Source organism: Piliocolobus tephrosceles, chromosome 1 (genome assembly GCF_002776525.5).
Source record: "Piliocolobus tephrosceles isolate RC106 chromosome 1, ASM277652v3, whole genome shotgun sequence".
Classification (NCBI taxonomy): Eukaryota; Metazoa; Chordata; class Mammalia; order Primates; family Cercopithecidae; genus Piliocolobus; species Piliocolobus tephrosceles.
In genome coordinates, this window is record NC_045434.1 from 92,347,795 (window position 1) to 92,368,920 (window position 21,126).

Here is a 21,126-nt window from a genome sequence, read left to right on the forward strand (position 1 = left end):
TTTTGAGACAGAGTCTCGCTCTGTCGCCCAGGCTGGAGTGCAGCAGCACAATCTTGGCTCACTGCAAGCTCCACCTCCCGGGTTCATGCCATTCTCCTGCCTCAGCCTCCCGAGTAGCTGGGACTACAGGCGCCCGCCACCACGCCTGACTAATTTTTTTTGTATTTTTAGTAGAGACGGGATTTCACCATGTTAGTCAGGATGGTCTCAATCTCCACCCGTCTTGGCCTCCCAGAGTGCTGGGATTACTGGCGTGAGCCACTGCGCCTGGCCAAGTTTGTTATATATTTTCTCCAAAAAAGTCTAGCCAGTCACCAGACCCCACCCCACCCCTCGAAAACAGACATTGTGGCATTCAAGGACAATGGGCCACTTCTGCCTGTACTTGCTAATAGGCAGTGGCTTCCCACTAAAAATCGCTGTTTTTCTAGAATACCAATCACAATTCCTTTCCTAGGTACCAAACAGCATGACCTCAAAGAAATTCGAAAATGACCGCACAGCCCAAACTGAAAGAAAAACTTTGCATCTTATGTTCTTTCTCCTTTTGTCCCAACACAGCCTCACTCTGTAACACACCTCCCCAGGGGAACACATACCCCAAGAGCCCTGCCACAGGTGATCAGGGTCACAAAGGCCCAGGCCGCCTCCACTGCCCTGCAAGTCAGGGCCAGGGCAGATCATCAGCCTCCCTGAGTCACCACATCCTCATTCACGAAATGGGGACTGTACGTTCCCTGTCCTGCCTGCTCACTTCATAGGGTCGTGGTGAAAAACAGAAGAGGATGTCCTATGTTTTATGTTTCCCCCAGCTGTTCAGGTCTCCTCTTGTTTGAACTTCATAATCCCCTGGGAAGTAGGTAGACCAGGCTTACCTCCAATCTACAGATCCCAAGAAAGAGGCCCAGGAAAGGAAAGGGCTCAGGGTTTATTAGGAACCAGCCACAGTCACAGGTGCTTATTTAATAGAGGGCAGGTGACTTGCCCAGGATCGCACAGCTGGTCCACTGTTAAGCCAGGCTATGAGCGCACGTTTCTGACTCCAGGTGCCATGTGCTATCCCTTCTGTGAGCAATGAAACTTTACATGTAGGAATGCAAAGTAGCATTATTACCATTGTTGCTGATGACTAAAATTGAACCAAACTGGTTTTATCATGGGTTGACTGGAAGTGCATGATGAAGGACCTTGGTCACTAAATTTAAAAATATGGACTTAATCTTCTAGAGGAAGCAAATGAAGGTTTTTGAGGGGCAATAGTAGGAAGGGTAACTGGAAGCCAGAAAAGCTACTTCTGTAAACTGGTGTAAGATGACAGGGATCTGTGTCAGGGAGGTAGCAGGAATGACTTTGAGCGACATCGCAGAATAAGAACCATAGAGCTTGGTGCCTAAATAGAGGGCTGGAAATGGGAGTGGGCATGGGCACAAGGATGGGGGAATGATTTGAACCTAAGAGATGGGTGTAGCCCAACAGCGCTTCTCCTCTTCTTCATTAGTAAGAGCGCCCAGGAATGAGCAAAGATTACCAATAATAAAGACTACGTTTTCCAGCCATGTGAATGACCAATGGGTGTAAATAAAAGTGACATGTGTTACTTCCAGGAAATGTCCTTAACAAGAAAGAAACAACTTTATTTTGTCCATTTCTCTTTCCTGCTGGCTAAAAGGTAGGTGGGATGGCTGGAGCTCCAGCAGCTTTCTTAAGTATGAGGAAGAAGCCATGTACCAAGGATGTCAGGGCAACAAGGGAGAAGGAGCCTGCGTCCCTGATGATGCCAGAGAGCAGCATACCAGCTATAGACACCTTTCCGGACTTCTTTGGCATCAGAGACAACTTCTATTTTGTTTAAGCTATTGTTGTTTTGGGTTTCCAAACCCTTGCAGCCTAAAATGAACACTAACAGATAAAGTTCCTGAGAAAAAGAAGACACAAACAGAGAAGCATAGAATTTAGAGGCAACATGATGAGTTTGATCACAGATTTGATGTGTGGGACTTCAGTACATGCGAAGATGTATATGAAACTTGGCCTGGTGCAGGGATGTATTCAAGAACTCTACACTGTCACCACCGCCCTTCCAAGTCATTTTTTTCTCTTGCCTGGCCTGCTACAGTAGCCTCTTTGGTCCTCCTAGTAGTTTTCTTGCCACCTCCAATATACTCACAAAGATGCCAAAGTAATATTTTTAGAATGAACCATATTGCATTACTCTCCTATTTAAAACCCTTCAAAGGCACCAGGCATGGTGGCTCACACCTGTAATCCTACCTACTTGGGAACCTGAGGTGGGAGGATTGCTTGAGGCTGGGAGTTTAAGACCAGCCTGGGCAACATAGAGAGACTCTGTCACCAAAAATTTTTTTTATTTAGCCAGCCATGGTGGCTTATGCCTGTCCCAGCTACTCAGGGGGCTGAAGTGGGAGGACTGCTTGAGACCAGGAGTTAAAGGCTGCAGTAAGCTGTGATCATGCTATTGCTTTCCAGCCTGGGTGACAAAGTGAGATAGAAGAAAGAAAGGAAAAGAAAAGAGGGAGGGAGGGAGGGAGGAAGGGAGGGAGGGGAAGAAAGAAAGAAAGAAAGAAAGAAAGAAAGAAAGAAAGGAAGGAAGGAAGGAAGGAAGGAAGGAAGGAAAGAAAGAAAGAAAAGAAAGAAAGAAAGAGAAGGGAGAAGAGGAGGAGGAGGAAGAAGAAGAAGAAGGAGGAGGAAGAGGAGGAGAAGGAGGAGAAGGAGAAAAAGAAGAAGAAGGCCGGGCGCGGTGGCTCAAGCCTGTAATCCCAGCACTTTGGGAGGCCGAGACGGGCGGATCACGAGGTCAGGAGATCGAGACCATCCTGGCTAACACGGTGAAACCCCGTCTCTACTAAAAAATACAAAAAGCTAGCCGGGCGAGGTGGCGGGCGCCTGTAGTCCCAGTTACTCGGGAGGCTGAGGCAGAAGAATGGCGTAAACCCGGGAGGCGGAGCTTGCAGTGAGCTGAGATCCGGCCACTGCACTCCAGCCTGGGCGACAGAGCGAGACTCCGTCTCAAAAAAAGAAGAAGAAGAAGAAGGAGAAGGAGGAGGAGGAGGAGGGGGAGGAGGAGGAGGAGGAGGAGAAGGAGAAGAAGAAGAAGAAGAGGAAGAGGAAGAAGAAGAATTATGATGATGAAGGGAAGAAGAAGAAGAGGTGGAGAGGGGGAGGGGAGGGGGAGGGGAGGAGGAGGAAGAACAAGAAGGCGAAGGCAAGAAGATGATGAAAAAGAAGAACAAGGAGGAGGAGGAGGAAAGAAGGAAGAAGGAAGAAGAGGAAGAGGAGGAGGATGAGGAAGAAGAAGAAGAGGAAGGAACAAGTAAATGAAAAGATAAAAAGAAGAAGAAGAAGAAATAAGTAAATAAAAAGGTAAAACTCTTTAAAGGCTTTCCACTGCACTTAGGTTCAACCCTATAACATGGTCCTTGGGGCCCTTCACTATCAGCCTCCTGGCCCCCTTCTGCAGCTCAGTCCCTGCCACACCCCCCACTTCGTCTGTTTACTCTCCTTCCAGTGACTCCTTCTTCCCCCAGGCTCCTTGTGAGCTCAGGGCCTTGGTGCAGTCTCCTCTCTCTTCTCAGAAAGCTCACCCTCTTGGTCTGTGAAGGGCTTATTTCCTCTCATCCTTCAGAGCCCAGCTGAAGCATCGCCTCCCCAGAGAGACCTCCAAGCAGGCCCCAGATGAGTAGGATCCCTCTCCAATGCCATAACATTTTGTTTTAAAGAAACTTATTTTTTCTCTTTCACAGTATATATCATAGATTTGAAGTTACCTACTTTTTGTTTCCCTACTTATTACCTTGTCTTCCCTGGTAGACTATAAGCCCATGAGGGAAAAAATCATCTGTGTTTTACGCTTTAAGATATGTTTAATTCCTAGCACAGTGGCTGGTGAATAGCAGAGCTCCATACCTATACATAACAGTATTATTATTCAGCAAGTCACTCATGAGAGCACTGCAGCTCAGAGAGAGGCGTGGCTGAATGCTCCACTTGGGATGCATGGATGCGTTCCTGTGCGAGTGCCTGCATTCTCCGGGAGCAAGCATGATGAAGGGAAATGGCAGAGGAGGGAGAATGTCCAGGTAAAGGACAGATCTGCATAGGAAATAGGGTATGGGGGGAATCAGTAGGAGATGTGTCCAGAGAGCTAGGGAGATCTCAACATTCCGGGCTCAAACAATCTCTGTTGAGAAATCAGTGGGAGCCTAAGAAACTATTGCTTTTATCAGCAGGAAAACCAAGGCAGAGAGAAATGGACTTCAGGCCAGCCCTCAACTTTCTTGCCAAAGCTGGAAACAGGACAGGAGCCTCTTGTCTCTTTGAGTCCTGGCTGGTTCCCACATGACTGAACCACCCTTCTGGCCTTACTGAGCAGTGGCTCTTATCTGATAGTGGCCACGTGGAACAGGGGTGTAAGTTGCTCCCTGCAGGATTCAGACTAAACAAGGCCCTTGCAATTGTATTGAAGGAAAGTTAACAGTAGAGCATGGGGCACAGAATGGAACTGTCAAGAGTGCCCAACCTAAACAGAGATGTGCCATGGGTCTCGCTCCCTAATTTCCCAGACCATTATGCCTGGGAGCCCTTTGCCCTAAGAATATGGGCTACTCCCAGGCTGCTTTTCTTTTATTTCCCTTAAAAGGAAAATAATGCTGAGGAAACGGGAGGATGCCTAACACTTGGGGCACTATGTTCATTCTGGGGCCTTCACTTCATGAGGACACTGACGACCAGAGAGGAGAGTGCACGAGAGGGTGGAGTCTGACCAGAAGTCCTGTGACAATGGTTGAGGGGACTGGAAACCACTGGGTTGGAGCAGAGAAGATTCAACCTGACTTTGGATACTCAAGGGACCTTCAACGGAAAAAGAAACATCCGGCTGCTTCACCGGGTGCTCACAGTGTGCTAAATGCTCTACCCTGTGCTAAGGGCTTTTTGTGAATTACCTCCTTTCCTGGCCTAATGTCACCTGCTAGTAAGAGCATGAGCAAGGCTCCAAGCCCACATCTGCCCAGACGTCAATGGCTTAATTGCCAGTCTATGGTGCTTGAACTTCTTTTGTGTGGACCCAGAGAACTGATTTAGGACCCAAGGCAGAAACTACAAGTTTTAAACAATATTAACCAATAATAGGAAGATATTTCTAAGTCAGAGCTGTCTGCAAATGGATTGGATAGTCTTTTAAAGTAGTGTCCCAGACGGCGTTCCAAAGAGGCTGCATGACTCTGGTCAGGTTAAGTTAAGTACATGTGCAAGGTTAATGGTAGAACCAGGGGTCAAACCTGGTTTTTCCACCCTGAGTTCAGGCAGTCCTGATCACAGGATGGAACCCGTGCTGGTGCAATTGCTACTGTGTACTAGGTGTTTTCCCCTTGGCTCAGTTGAAACATGTTTAAGATATTTAAAAGGAGTTTTGCTAAGTTCTATGCCCCCTCTATTTTGGGAGTGTCAGAGCCCATTTGGGCCCATTGCAGCATGTCTGGCCCTGTCTGAGAGGGCCCACAGAGGCTGTGTTACCAGGGCAGCTCCCACTGCCTTTTGGGAAAACAAAATGACCAGGTGTGTTAGGGCCAGAGGCTTCCAGGACCACTACTCCAAGGCAGCCAGGGGACTTTGGATGCCCCTTAAACTCCCTGTGCAGTGGGGGTAAGCAGGCATCCAGATCTAATGGAACAAGGTGGGGTACTCAAGCAATATGGCATGTCTCACCCATATCCCCTGTAAGCTCAGCCTCTGGGGGACTGGGGCCAAGTCTCAGGGAACAGAGGAGTCTATATTAAATGGAAGGAGAAAATTGTTCTTTTTTTTTTTTTCGAGATGGAATCTTGCTCTGTCGGCCAGGCTGGAGTGCAATGGTGTGATCTCGGCTCACTGCATCCTCGACCTCCTGGGTTCAAGCGATTCTCCTGCCTCAACCTCCTGAGTAGCTGGGATTACAGGCGCGCGCCATCACGCCCAGCTAATTTTTGTATTTTTAGTACAGACAGTGTTTTGCCGTGTTGGCCAGGGTGGTCTCAAACTCCTGACCTCAGGTGATCCACCCACCTCGGCCTCCCAAAGTGCTGGGATTACAGATGTGAGTCACCATGCCCGGCCAAAAAAAAATCACATTTTTAAAAACCCTTCCAGCAGCTGTGCTATGTGCGCCAGGATTGCAGGGCTTTACCTGAGCCTGGGCGGGGGCCCCCAGCTGGCAGTGGAGGGCAGGGGAAACATGGCAGGGTGAAGAGCCATGCTCCTGAGAGCCAACCCAGAACACCAAACTCATGGAGAAGGGGCCCTGAGGAGCTGAGGTGCCCGTCCTTTGAGGGAGGGGTCTGCACCAGAAATGTAGGGCACAATGGGATCACCAGGGGCAAACAAAACAACCCCAAAGTTGAAGGATGGAAAAGCAGACAGAATATGGATTTCCTGCTTGACTAATGTCAGCCCACAAATAGATGTGGCTGATGTCACTTACAGGAATCCCTTCCTTTTCCTTACCTCAGCCCCTCCAAGGAGGTGGGTGGGGGAGCGGGTGAGAATGAAGCCCCATGCCCTTAGGCATCCGCTGTAGGAAAGGAAGTCACTTCTCTCCTACACACCTAGCATGGCGCTAACAGTCGCTGTGTACCATCTTTGGCAGACTTGGGAAGGAATTCATTCCAGTGACAAAGGTCGGATGGTCCTCCCCAGTTGGAGAAGGAACCCTGGCATTTAACGGGGTCTCCCTAAAGAAAAAATCCTGGAGACAAAAGACATCAGTGACTTCCCAGCAGAAGACAGTGGAGGGAAACCCAAGGTTTGGTGTAATGCAGCAAATAATTTGGAATAATTTGGGGGTTGACTTGACTGAAAAAATGGGATGGTTTCTCAATGCAATATGGATTTCACTTTGCACCCACAGCCCTAAACTTAGTGCTGCAGAATGCAAATTTTATGGAAATTTTCCTTGTTTTACCAGTTTCTTTTTTCTTTTATTTTACCTCTCTCTCTCACTTTCTTTCTCCTCTCTTTCTTTCTTTTTGAGACGGAGTCTCACTCAGTCTCCCAGGCTGGAGTGCAATGGTGGGATCTAGGCTCACTGCAACCTCCGCCTCTCAGGTACAAGCCATTCTCCTGCTTCAGCCTCCCGAGTAGCTGGGATTACAGGTGCACGCCACCACTCTGGCTAATAATTTCCCTATTTCTTGATTCTCCTTTCTAAGAGATATCATCCGTTACTTATAATAGCTAAGTGATGTATAATTATTTAGTATAAAAGTACGAAAAAACTAGCCACAAATTAGCAGTTTAAGTGTCAAAGGGTACAAAAACACTGCCAATGAAGAAGAGGAAAGAACGGCTGAATACGAGATCACAGAATGAGAAAGCGGCCGCGGAGTGGGACTGGAGACTGTGAAGCACGCAGGTGAAATCAGAATGGGATCCCACTCGAGAAAGGAGACAGGAGCCAGGAGCTAGCAGCAGCCCTGGAGTCGCCGGCCCAGCCCTGAAGCCGCTCCGGCTGTCGGCTGTCGCCACAGCGAGAGGGAACCTGAACGCTCTCTTCCTCCGCGGCAAGTCCCTGCAGGTGGGGACACCGCCCACCCGGCCAGCCCTGCGACCCGCGCCCCCTGGCGGAGCGAGCCTCGGCCTCTCCCCGGCGCCGGCCGCGCCAGAACCACCCGCGGACTCGCGGCCTCTCCACACCGGACCCAGCAGCACCGCGGGGCAGCAGATCCCGGCCGGCCCGGGCGGCTACTGAAGAGCCAGTGGAGCCTGCCTCGATCACACGTCCCCCGTGGAGCTCTACCTTCCCGTACGCCGGCTCAGGCGCTCCCATAAGCGGCCGGCCGCAGAGGGGCTCCAAGGGAGGCGCCCGCCCGCGAAGAAGCACTCCGGCCCCGCAAAGGCGCCCCGCGAGCGGCCCTGTCCACCAAGGCCACTGGCCGATGGGTCGGAAGAGAGCCTTTCAAGAAGGAACTTGCATTGCGCTTATTAGAGAAAATTATATGTAAAAACTGAGCCATTCAGCTTTACTTTCCACCCCGCGTTGATGTAAAACCTGAGTTCCTATGGAAGATGAGGGGCTTTGTCAAGTGTGTAAAAACAAATGCTACCTCTTTCCATTAAAAAATTATATATGTATATGCATTCTCATTGTTGAAAATATAATTAAAAAGTAATGAAAAAATCACATGTAACATCATGAGAAATCAACTTAATGTTTACATGTATGAAAATCACATGCACCTTGGGAGGTTGAGGCGGGCGGATCACCTGAGACCAGGAGTTGCAGACCAGCCTGGCCAACATGGCGAAAACCCATCTCTACTAAAAATACAGAAATTAGCCGGGCGTGGTGGCGCACGCCTGTAATCCCAGCTACTTAGGAGAGTGAGGCATGAGAATAGTTTGAACCCAGGAAGCAGAGGTTGCAGTGAGCCGAGATTGCGCCACTGCACTCCAGCCTGGACAACAGAGTGAGACTCTATCTCATAAATAAATAAATAAATAAATAAATATTACATATAACACAAAGAAATCAACTTAATGTTTCTATGTATTTTCCAAGTATTTCTGCATCTATCTATAAATCGGTAACATCTTACATAATGCTGTTTTGTATGCTCCTTTTTCAAATATTACATCATGAATATTTTCCTACCTTATTGTAATTTTCAAAACGTTGATTTTTAGGCTGGGCGCGGTGGCTCACACCTGTAATCCCAACACTTTGAGAGGCCGAGGCAGGTGGATCACTTGAGGTGAAGAGTTCAAGACCAGCCTGGCCAATACGGAGAAACTCCGTCTCTACTAAAAATACAAAAACTTAGCCAGGTGTTGTGGCAGGTGCCTGTAATTTCAGCTACTCGGGAGGCTGAGGCAAGATAATTGCTTGAACCTGGGAGATGGTGGCTGCAGTGAGCCGAGATGGTGCCACTGCACTCCAGCCTGGGTGACAGAACAACACTCCGTATCAAAAACAAACAAACAAAGAAAACAAACACGTTGATTAGATTTTTTAAGATTCTTGCTAACTACCCATCATATGGATGTGCCATACTTGTTTAACCATTTAAATCCTAGATGTTTACTTAGTTTCTCATTCTTTTCTGTTATAAACTGCACCATGCAGAAGCGGTTTGATGTAAATTGATTACTCTATTAAAATAGCTTCCTAGAAAGAGAATTCCTGGATCAAAGTTACAAACTCAAGGCTCCTGTGATAAATTGTTAAATTGTTTTCCAGAAAGGTGGTCTAATTTCCTTCTTGCCCTCAGCGTAAGACAACCCCATCCACCCTCAACGCCAACAATAAGAAGATTCTCCAGCCCTGAGTTCTATTTATTTAAAATTTTGTTAACTCCAGAGGAGAAAAAGTAATTCTCCTTGTAGTTATAATTTTCAGTTCTTTGATTAGCGGGACTGAATATGTGTTGTGTGTTTTATTTTATTGACTTTTTGTATTTCTTCCTTTGTAGTTGGCCTAATCTTCAGCCTGTTTTTTTCACTGGGGAGATGAGTTCTTCTAATTGGTTTCTAAGACTGCCTTGTATAATGGGGATATTTACCTTTTGTCATGTTTGCTGCAAATATTTTTTCTAGCATAACATTTGCTTTTTAAATAAGTTCATATTTTTTGAAGGACTGAAATGTAAAATCGTGTGTATGATGTAATCAAACACACCAGTTTTTTCCTTCATGTTTCTTCTGAGATTTTATGCTTAACAGTTCCTTCTCTCAGGGTTGATTAAATATTCACTTTGTTTTCTGGAGCTTGTTCATGGTTTCTTCTTTTACATCTGACTTTTTAATCCACCTGGAATTTATTCTGGTGGCTGGTGAGAGCTAGGGTTCCAATTTGATTTTTCATCCAACCTTCCAATTTCCCCATTACCATTTAGTGAATAATCTATTGCTTCCCAGTTGGTTTTCTTTTTCATATATTGGGTTCTAACATAGTAGGGTTTATTTCAGGGTTTTCCATTAGGTTTCATTGATCTGTTATTATTGATTTTTCAGTAATGCCAGGGGGACTTAATTACTGTTAGTTTTGTAATACATTTTAATATCTAGTAGAGAAATCCCCCTCAATGGTCTTCTGTTTCAAAAAAAAGTTAAGCTATTCTCACTCATTTATTAAAACATCCTCAGAATCAGTAGTTATTCTCCATTACAATTTCTAACTTTGTGTTTTCTTTCTTCTCAACTAAATTTATATTTTAGAAGTTGGTATCTTTTGGATTTATAAATTATATTTTCCTGGTTTTTAAATTCATTAATTCCTATCTTTGCCTTTGTTCGAAACTTAATCTTCTTTCCTGAGGTTTGTTTTATTCTTCTAATGGATTCAGTTATTTTATCTGTTCATTTTTTTCTCTTTTTATTATTAAAACTGGGGTCTCCCTATGTTGCCCAGGGCCGAGGCAGTGGCTATCCACAGGCACAATCATAGTCCACTACTGGCTGGAACTCCTAGGCTCAAGCGATCCTCGCACCTCAGCCTCCCAAGTAGCTGGGACTATCAGTGCACACCATCGTGCCTGAAAAACTTTAAAGATATTTTTCATCTGAGTACACCTTTGGTCACATCCTGAGTTTTTATATATAGGGTCGTCATTGTCATAATTTTCTAATAGCCTTTAACGGTAGTTTTGAATTCTCTGTTGTAATTGAGGAGATTGCTTTAAAAGTCCCACCCAAAAGTTTTCTTTTAATTGGAGTTTTATGGGTTTGTGGTCAGAGAATACAGCCTGTGCAATTTTTCTGATGCTTTGAAATGTGTGACCAAGAAGTTGATCGATTTTTTAAAGTGTTCCCTGGATGCTTAAAAAGAAGATGTATTATTTGTTTGTAGGTTACAAAGTGCTCAATTAATTTAAACATTTAACAATTCTGATTCTCAATCTCATTTTTTTTGTATAAAATTCACAGTTTTACTGTATATGGCACTTTTATCCATATTAAATGGTTCTTTTGGACAATTTAATGATTTCTGTTTTGAATTCATCTTTGTTTAAAATGAGAACTTCTATTCATTTGCCATCTGATTTGTACTTACCTAATAAATCTTTGCTCTTCATTTATTTTTGGGTCCTTCTGTTCTAGGTACTTCTTTTGTAAATTGCATGCATTAAATTTTCCTTTTAAATTTTATCTAAGAGACATTTACTTTTAACAAGGAGGTAAACACAATTATGTTGATTGTTACAAATTTTAAGTTTGTTTTTCTCTGATCTTCTTTCATACTTTGTATTGAAATTCTTTCTTCCTGCTTCGGTTATTTTTTCTATCTTTAGCTATGTGGGCTCTGATGTGGCATGGGAGGCACATGTTTTCAGGGTAGGGAAAAGGCTCTCAGCCTGGTGTTGGAGTCTCAGGTCTGCTGGCTCTGTGGCCTGAGGCACATCGCTCAACCTCTCTGTGTCTCAACATCCTCATATATAGAATGGAGATACAATCTCATAGAGCTGTGGTATGGATTAAATGAAACAATACATGGCTGATGCTACTGTTATTCTTGTTATACTTATAAAATTTTGCCTGTGGTTCCTTTAGGTTTAAAAAAATATTTATCTGATTGCTAAAACTGAGTAATAGGGTTTTATTTTAAAATTCTTCTCTACATAAGACAACGCATCTGGCATGCTTTTACTAATCCCTTCTAGCCTTCTCCTCTCAAATTTTTAATCTGAGGATTTGCAGCCCTCTAATTATTATTGAATTATTGCTTTAATGTCATACATCTACTCTTTCCAGAATCTAGTTTTTCTTTGACATTAGAATTTGGAGTTTTGCAACCATTCATAAGTTTAGTCTTGAATTCATGTTTGCCTGTGTGAACCAATGTCTACCTGTCTTTCTTTACAACATTTCATTATTAAGATCTTAATTGTGATTCATTCTTTGGTCAACTGGCAAACGAGTTCCCCCCAAAAGTGTAGGTGATTTACCTTCTGAGCCCGGAAAACTCTAAGAATGACTTGTGTTCCTCTTTGGTTGCCTCACTCAAATGACAGGGTGGATCCGAATTTAAAATGCTGTGGAAGTGTTCTCATGACTCTGAATTTAGGGTTCCTGAGGGAGAGTTAGCTCTGGGATGCCTGTGTGCCTCTAGGATTGTTTCACCTTATGAGTCAATACATTTTCCAGAAAAGGAATGAATCAGGGTATGTCTAGGGGTGGCTCCTCCTGTCCCCCACATTCTAACTGGAAAAGAGGAATCCTTTTTGATCTGCCTACTCTGATCGACCATCCCCACACACAACATCCCCTTACCTAGGCCAATTCCGAAAACGTTTACTTTGTATATATCCCTGATTATGTTTTTATCCAAATTATTATCATTTCTTCCTCTGAAATAACTCTAATTCTTAGATTTCACCTGGATCCTGTAGCCTCCAGTTCTGTCCTATTCATCCTTTCTCTTATCCCTTCTACATTCTGAAAGAACTTTAAATTTTTTAAGTTTGTCTCCACATTCCACATTTTAAAAAATATAGTGCCATCAATGTGGATTTTCTTTTTGCTAAAACAATTTTAGTTTTCTGGAACTCTGTGCTTATGTGAACCTGATACATTTTCATTTCACATCTGCCCACTTTTCTCTGTCATAAAGATCATATATATTCTGGCACCCTGTTAGAGATGCCCAAGACTCTTCTTTCTTTTTCCCTTTTTTTTTTTTTTTTTTTTGAGACAGGGTCTCACTCTGTCACCCAGGCTGGAGTGCAGTGGCACAATGTCTGCTCACTGCATCCTTGACCTCTCAAGCTAGGTGATCCCCCCACCTCAGCCTCCTGAGTAACTGGGACTACAGGTACACCACCACTGTCGGCTAATTTTTTTTCCCCCAGAGATGGGGTTTCGCTATGTTGGTCAGGCTGGTCTCAAACTCCTGACCTCAGGTGATCCACCTGGTGTAACCTCCCAAAGTGCTGGGATTACAGGCAGGAGCCATTGTGCCTGGCCACCCAAGACTTTTCTAATGTTGCTTTTTGTTTCTCATAATTAAACATTTTTCAGGAATCTTCAGGATTATTTTCCTCTTCCTTAATGCTGCAGGTTTTTCTCAAAAGCCTCCAGCAGGATTCCTGTCGCCTCCCTACCTTCCCTCCTGAGCCATCCATCTCTCTGCCTGGCACCAGCAGGGGATTGCCACAGGCTGCTCCTTCCCTACCGGAGGCTAACTTCTCACTTCTCCAGCTAGAGGGCAGGGTTCCTGGGTCTAGCAGGCTTCATCCCATGTGGTAGGCTACTTTGCTATCCTCTCTAACTAGTCCTCTGATACCACAAACCAGTGGTTTGCAAACTTTTAAAATCATGGGCTCCTACCAGTTAAAAATTTTTTTAGCACGCCCTCCTCCATTATACACATATTTATTATATATTACAGACATGCATTGCTCTCTACCCATTTATTAAATGCTAGCTAGGCTTATTACATATACCCATATATATACATGGGTAGAAGTTCTGATCATTTCTTCCCATAGTCCCCTGGATCACTGTGCGTGTGCCCCACATTGGAGGTTATAACTCAAACCAAAGCAGCCCATGAGGAAGCACAGTGCCCGGCCCCACTGTTCCCAGGCTTTGCTCAGTTCTGCTCAGCCTACAGGGTTTAGCTTGCAGGTTTTCATCAATCCCATGTAGGGTGCTTCATCCCTGTAACGACCACCTTCCTACTGTTTTGTTTTTGGGTTTTTTTTTTTTTTTTTTTTTTTTGAAATGGAGTGTCACTCTGTTGCCCAGGCTGGAGTGCAGTGGCGGGATCTCAGCTCACTGAAAGCCTCGCCTCCCGGGTTCAAGCGATTCTCCTGTCTCAGCCTCCCAAGTAGCTGGGACTACAGGTGCGTGCCACCACGCCTGGCTATTTTTTTTGTATTTTTAGTAGAGACAAGGTTTCACCATGTTAGCCACGATGGTCTCGATCTCCTGACGTCATGATCTGCCCACCTCAGCCTCCCAAAGTGCTGGGATTACAGGCGCGAGTCACAGTGCCCGGCCATTCCTACTGTTCCCTTGGAGTGGAAATACCCCTTATTGGAGGGGGTAGGAGGTTGTGGGAAGGTGATCGAAGGAGGAGGGAACTGTGGTCTTGCTTCCTGCTGCGGGCAAGTGCAGACCTGGGTGTCTGAGGCACGGGCAGAAGAGGGCACAGGAAGGAAGCCTCTTTTTACCTCCTTACAATGGGAGTGGTGGCTCTTTTAATGAGAGAAAGAACGGATCACAAATTGTTTTTCTCCTGCTTTAGGAGCTAGGTCTCCAGAATAAAATTTCTCATTAAAATATCAGTATGCCAAAAGTTAACCACCACAATCAAAAACCTGTTGACAGACTGAAGACCTGGGACACTGAGACAGCCTGTTGCAGAACTTGGAGCCTCAGGAGGGACCAAAGCAAAGGGTCCAAAGGGTCCGCAGGGAATCCACTCAAGAGGCCAGGAAGGTCATTTACAAAGCATGGCTCTGACGGCAAAGCTTACCCCACTTCATCAATATTATGGGAGGCCTTCTTGCTCCTCCCAAGGAGATAAGCATACGAAGGTGAGTTGGCAGGCCACTGCTCAAGGCACGCTAGGAAAGCTGGCTTCTCCAACCTGCTGCCGCAGTGAGGACCTGGGGCCTCAGATGGTCTCTCCACCAGTAAGGCTGCTTGGCGCTTGACAGTGTATAATCAGGAGGTTCTTCCCTGAAGGCCTGTGGGAGGTGGGCAGGCAGCCAGGAGAATCCCAGAGAATGCGGAGTGCCACAACTGTCAGGCCTCAGAACCCATGATGTAATGCCTCTCCGGGGGCCAGGAAAACAAGCCCGCTGTTGTCACTGCCCTCCCAGCAACCAGGCACTGCCCTCCCTATGGCACAGCTGTTCTGCGTAATTACGATCCCACTCTCTCTCCTTGGGAGGAGGAAATATGAAAAACCTTTGCTGTCACATAAAAACCAACCCAAGATATGAGAACTGTCTTTTAAAATACATCTTGCTGTAGAGAGATTTCCATAGCAACTTCAGAAGTGTGTGTATACAACTAGAGATAAGTCTAGGCTGATGAAAGCCACCTGGAATGTGAACAGGCTCTGGGCATCAGCAGCTGTGGATTTTTCTAGAACCTGTCATGCTGCTGTGTGACCCTGGGCAAGTCACTTACCCTCTCTGATGCCTCAGGCGATAGAATCATCATCAGATCAAGCTGAGAGAGATCAAGATCATCTTGTCCACACTACCCTGGTCTGATGCTTCAGTTCCCCAAGGCTTCCCCTGCTTCCAGCTTCTGTCCAGTCTCTGGCTGAATAAGTCCTGGCCGAAGGCCTCTGCCCATCTTACTTATTATTTGATATTGGGAAAGACAATGATCATTTAAGCTTGATTCTAAAAATATTGCTCAGTGTTTGTAAGAGAAGTGCTTTGCCTGTTTAGGAAACAATATATTAATAGGGCAGATTCCTGGGACAGAGTCTGTGAGCTGCTGAGATTTGGGGGTGGGAGTTTGATTGGGGCTGCTCTCAGGATCAATACCTCTGGGGTGTAGGGGAAGCTCCCAGGTGCAGTGGTAACAGAGGCCTTAGGCGATCCCTCAGGGACCCTGGAGCCCGACTGAGTGTCCTACTAGAAGCAGTCGGGGTTGGGCCTTTGAACTCCCATACTGACAAATCCCCTCGGGAGCTTGCTGCTCCCAGCCAAGGGGCTTGACTTTAAGAGAGGGACTCAGTCACAACCCCAGCTAAGGGAATGAGAGCCCAGGTCCTGGAGGGGCATCCGAGTGAAGCAATATATCATCCACTACATGGATGTGTTTGAACTGGATATGAAGGCAGCCCGGGAGGCTTAAGTATGATAACATGGTCAAGACCATAGGCAGCGGAGGCAGGGAAAACAGCAAGACTGGGATTCACATGTCACTCTCAGTGGCCTTGAGACTCTGAGATTGGGAAAGTTGCCAGGAGAGTTGAGGCCACGATTTCCTCGTATGTGCAGGATTCAACCTGTGTTGGTGACACACACGGAAGTTCAGAGTCAGAAACGAGTCCAGATTCTGGCTCCATGCTTACTATTAACAGCTCTGTGACCTCGGGGCCAGTTACTTTCTATCAGTTTCCTCAATTCTACCATGAGCCTTCAAGTCCAATTCAAACACATCCATGTAGTGAATGACATGTTGCTTCACCCAGATGCCCCTCCAGGACCTGGGCTCTCCTTCCCTCAGGCAAGGTACCTCTCTCATAGATCTATTGTGAGGGTAAGCTGGGATGGCAGATGGATTTTACACAGAACTAGCACAGGGGAGCAACAATAACATCTACCATGTTGTAATACACCTCATGTTATACCTAAGTCTTTGTTCAAATGGCCTTTTTGCAAGAGAAGGGAACTTTCAGAGAATTTCCGATTTGCTCATTGATCCTCCGTGCCTTGGTCTTAGCGGGGGCTTGTGACCCATGTCTGTAGAAAGAGAGAGAGAGACCTAGTGGCCCACCAGGGGCCAGGCTAACCCAGCCTCAGCTTGGAAGTTATGGAAGGCCATGCAATATCAAATGAGATGCATCATCTAAGTACTTTGCAAACTACATTCTTTAAAACAAGTTTATTTTCCAGTGAAAAATAGTCACCCCTTCTTGTGACAGGTTCAATAAATTATGAAACTCACTTGCAGGTACTTTGTTGCATGTTCAGCCTGTTTGCTCATCTGAAGTACATGCCAGGGATCATCCGAGGACGTGAAAGACTTCAAATAGCTTAAAGGGCTACGCAAATTCAATTACTATTGTTGATAGACAATGTGGCTTCCATCATTTAGAAAGGAAAACAGGAAGAATATAGGCCAATGTATGGTAGAAGTTGGGCTGTTCTAATTACAAGAAGGCAGCACAAAATTCCCAAGAGTTATCAAGGGATCTACACTATTATTATTAATTTTCACCATCACTGGATCGCAATACACCGTGTGTATATACTACCTTGTTTGACTCTAACAGTAAATCCTGTATCCAGCTTTCAGATGAGAAAATTGAGGTCCAGAGACGTGAAGCGACCAGCACAATGTTGCTCAGCTAACAGTACCATGAGGAGTTTGGGGTCGGAACCCAAGCACATGCTTTCTCTATTGGGCAAAGAGTGTCTGCTTACCGGAGAAGGCTCATGAAGCCCCGTGCAGTGTGGTCCCACTCAGAGCGGATGTTGCAATGTCAGCTGCTGAGTAATGGCGAGGTTCTGAATAGGTGAGCATGGTGTGTCCCTGAGGCTCTGTGTGTGAGAAAGGTCTTCCAACACTGCACTGGCTCTCACAGCCTGAACCTGCATCCTGGAGCCTGAACCCTTGTTCTGCGGCAGCAGAATGCCCTCTCAGTTTGACCGTGTGTCTGCTGGCCAAAACGCTGAAAGAAATATCTGCAAACAGAACGTCTCAAAAATAGGTAGGAGATATGGTTCAAGGTACCCATGTGGGGTGTGTTTAGGCTAACTCTTCCCCAGACTTCTTTGTCTTGTTTGATCTCTGCTAGGACACTGGTGCATGGAAGGTTTGGCAATATAATTGTAAGTGTTGACGAATTAAGGATGACTACCAGGATCTGTGTAAATTACACAGGCTGCTTCACCATACCTCCCAACTGAATACTGAAAATAATCTCTCTCAAGTAAACATAGCTTCGTTCTATTTCAAGTGATCCTCAATTTAAAATGAGGAAACTGTATTCCAGAGAGGTTAAGTAACTTGCCCCAGGTCTCACAGCTACTTAGGGGCAAGAATCACGGTTTCTAACCTAGATTTGGGCTCCACATATCAAATCAGATTAAAATGAATATCCAGGGCTGGGTGCAGTGGCTTACGCCTGTAATCCCAGAATTTTGGGAGGCCAAGGTAGGAGGAACACTTGAAGCCAGGAGTTCAAGACCAGCCTGACCAACATGGTGAAACCCCATCTCCACCAAAAATACAAAAATTAGCCTAGCATGGTGGTGTATGCCTGTAATCCCAGCTACATGGGAAGCTGAGGCAGGAGAATTGCTTGAAGCTGGGAGGCAGAGATTGCAGTGAGCAGAGACTGTGCCACTGCACTCCAGCCTGGGTGAGAGGACGAGACTCCATCTTAAATAAATAAATAAATAAATAAGATGAATATCCAGGACCCCTTGCACGGGAGAAGAGTCATGAAAGGCAGCTCAAGGGTGGTGGAAGGAGGTGGTCTCAGTCCTGCCCTTGAGCCTTGATGATGGCTGTTCCAAGGAGTTGGCATTTTGTTCTACAGCCCTGGATCTCTATCAGGACACATCTCCCTTCTATCTCATGAGTAGCTTCTCTGAATGACTCCCAACCACCAGCCTCCTAAAACAACGTTTCCCAAAGTGTGTTCCATCAGGTACAGTGCTTCTCAAACTAAGGTGCATATGAATCACCAGGTGACCTTGTTAAATGTAAATTCTAATTCAGTCATTCAGGGCTAAGGCCTGAGATTCTGGGAATTGTTCTAACAAGTTCCCAGTGATGCCACTGTTGCTGGTCTGTGAACCAAACTTTGAGTAGCAAGGTACCAATAGTGCTTTATAATAAAAAGGGTTTGAGGGCAAATACAATTGAGAAAGTCTGAACTAAACAAAAATAAATGGTTTCATTACTGCAGGACTTCTCAGAGCCTTTAAAATGCTAATAAGCATTATTAATACCCAAGAGGAAGAAATTGCAATGTGTTATATGTGAGTTACTGATGTAACCAGAATGATATATTGGTTTGCAAAGAAGCAACGGAAAATCAGGAAAATTCTGTGCCTTTTTCCCACCTTACCTTGGTTCCAAAGCTGCAATTACAGCTCATACTCAACCCCAACTCAGCACTCCCCTCTTTCCCATTGTCTCCTTTCAGGTGTCTGGGTATATGCCTGTCTCCTCCATCAGACCACATACCTCCTGGCACCCCTGCTCCTCCTCCCTTCCCTGTCCCAGCACAGACTCTGCATTCAGAAGGCCCCAGGTGGAATACCTTTCGCAGACACGGACAGTCCAGGCAGCAATGATCCACAGAGAGATGCTGAACACGAGCAGCACAGTGCCAGGGCAGATGGTCATGAGCGTCTTCATGACGAAGCGGGTGTTGAAGTTGATCTTGTTGAGCGCCCCGATGCTGCGGGACGAGGCATCGGTGAAGAGCTTGCTGTGCAGCAGCATGACTCGGGCGATCAGGTACAGGCGCAGGAACATGGGGATAGACAGGATGATGTCCACATCGGCCTCCGCCCGGGAAGGTGTGTAGGAGAAGGCCAGGCGCGCCGTCCAGAAGAACTTGTACTCGCCAGGAATGGGGTGGATGGCGCACACCAGCATCTCCAGGCTGATGTAGAGGATGCGCTCGTAGGTCATGGCTATCCGCCAGTCATCCGCGCCATTGTCGATCACGAAGAGCTGGTGGGGGCAGAGAGTCCATTAGTGTGGCCAGGACCAGGAAGCACACAGCAGGGCCCAGACAGGACAGGTGGGGCAGGCTGGGGCAGGCTCCTGGGCTCAGGTCAGCCTGACCACCTCAGCCTGCTCTTTAGGGGCCTTGCTGTGTGGCAAGAGCCCTGGATGGGGAGTAGGGAGACCTGGATTCAGGTCTGGCTGGGAGGCCCTGGCTAAGACACTTTGATTCTCTAGGCCTCACTTTCGTCCTCTGCAAATCACTTCCTGAGATATAGTGATTTATAATAAGAAATCATATAATTGGTCTTTATCCTGGTTTAGGCACAGTTCCTAAAACCTTAGGAATTTCCAAAGTGATAAGTGTCTTTTGTATGCTAATGAGATGACTAGTGGCTGGGGTGGGAGGTGGGGATCCAGGGTAGCCTCAGGATGGGTGCTGGTTGCCAGGGGAACCAATCTGGTGATGAGAGGGATGGAAATTTCAGCCCCACCCCACCACCTCCTGGGAGGGAAGAGGGGCCCGAAGGTTGAGTTGATCACCAATGGCCAATGATGTCATCAATTATGTCTGTGTGATGAAACCTCCCTAAAATCCCAAAAAGACTGTGTGTGTGTGTTTTAACTTTTATTTTAGGTTCAGGGGTACATATGCAGATTTGCTATATAGGTAAACTTGTGTTACAGAGGCTTGTTGTACAGATGATTTTGTCACTCAGGTACTACCCAATAGTTATTTTTTCTGATCCTCTCCCTCCCGCTCTCCACCCTCAGTGTCTGTCATTCCCCTCTTTGTGTTTCGATGAGCTTCCAGATAGCTGGACACATGGAGGTCCCTGGACACGTGGAGGGTTCCGTGCCCAGAGAGGGCATGGAAGCTCCACCCCTTCCCATGTGCCCTGCCCTTTGCTTCGCTCCCATATGGCTGCTCATCTGAATCCTTTGTAAGGTCCTTTATAATAAACCAGTAAATGTGAGTTCAGTGAGCTGCTCTAGAAAATTAATGAAAACCCGAGAAGGGCGTCCTGGGAACCCCTGATTTATAGCCACTTGGTCAGAGGCTCAGGTAGAACAGCCTGGGGCTGGTGACTGGCATCACAAGTGGGGTCAATGTGGTGGGACTGAGCCCTTAACCCATGGGAGCCAACACTAACTCCAGGCAGACAGTCAGGGTTGAGTTATATTGCAGGACACTCAGCCAGTGGCCACTGGAGAACTGCTTGGTGTGTGGGAACCACCCCCTCCTTTTTGCTGACCACAAGTGTTCTATATTGAGCCGCTTCCCAAGGTCCCTTCCAGCACACAGGTGCCAAATTGGCTGTTTCACGATGGTGAGAAAGATCAACTCATTTGTATTAAAAACACATCCCTGAGCCCCTGCCAGACCTGAGCTGAGCCCTGGAAGGGGATGCGAAGATGAAAAAGGCATGTTTCCTGCATGAGTGAACTCACAAGGGCTGGCACAGATTCCTTCTCCCCACTCAGAGAAGGGAGCACAAGTGTTTGCTGGTAGCACTGTGCTCTCAGACAGTGCAGTGAAGTGTTCACGGCACGGACTCTGGAGCCGGACTGCCTGATCCTAACACTACTGGCTCCACGATCTTGGGCAAGTTACCGAACCGCCCTGTGCCTCAGTGACCTCATCTGGGGATGATGATAATAGCTGCTGCACAGAGGCCGCTGTGAGGCTGCAGTGGGTTCGTATATGCAGCATGCATGGAATCCTGCCTAGCACCCAGCATGCTATGTAACTATTAG

The 21,126-nt window shown here is 46.4% G+C and overlaps 1 protein-coding gene across 3 annotated transcripts in view; it reads right to left on the minus strand.

The window, feature by feature from the left end:
* The window catches only part of KCNN3 (potassium calcium-activated channel subfamily N member 3), a 164,345-nt gene that overhangs the window by 45,809 nt on the left and 97,410 nt on the right, over positions 1–21,126 (minus strand). For all 3 annotated transcript variants that reach the window (XM_023213861.1, XM_023213863.1, XM_023213864.1), the window contains one exon: positions 18,956–19,374. In XM_023213861.1, coding sequence (XP_023069629.1) covers positions 18,956–19,374 — 419 coding nt within the window. The remainder of the gene's footprint in view (positions 1–18,955; positions 19,375–21,126) is intronic.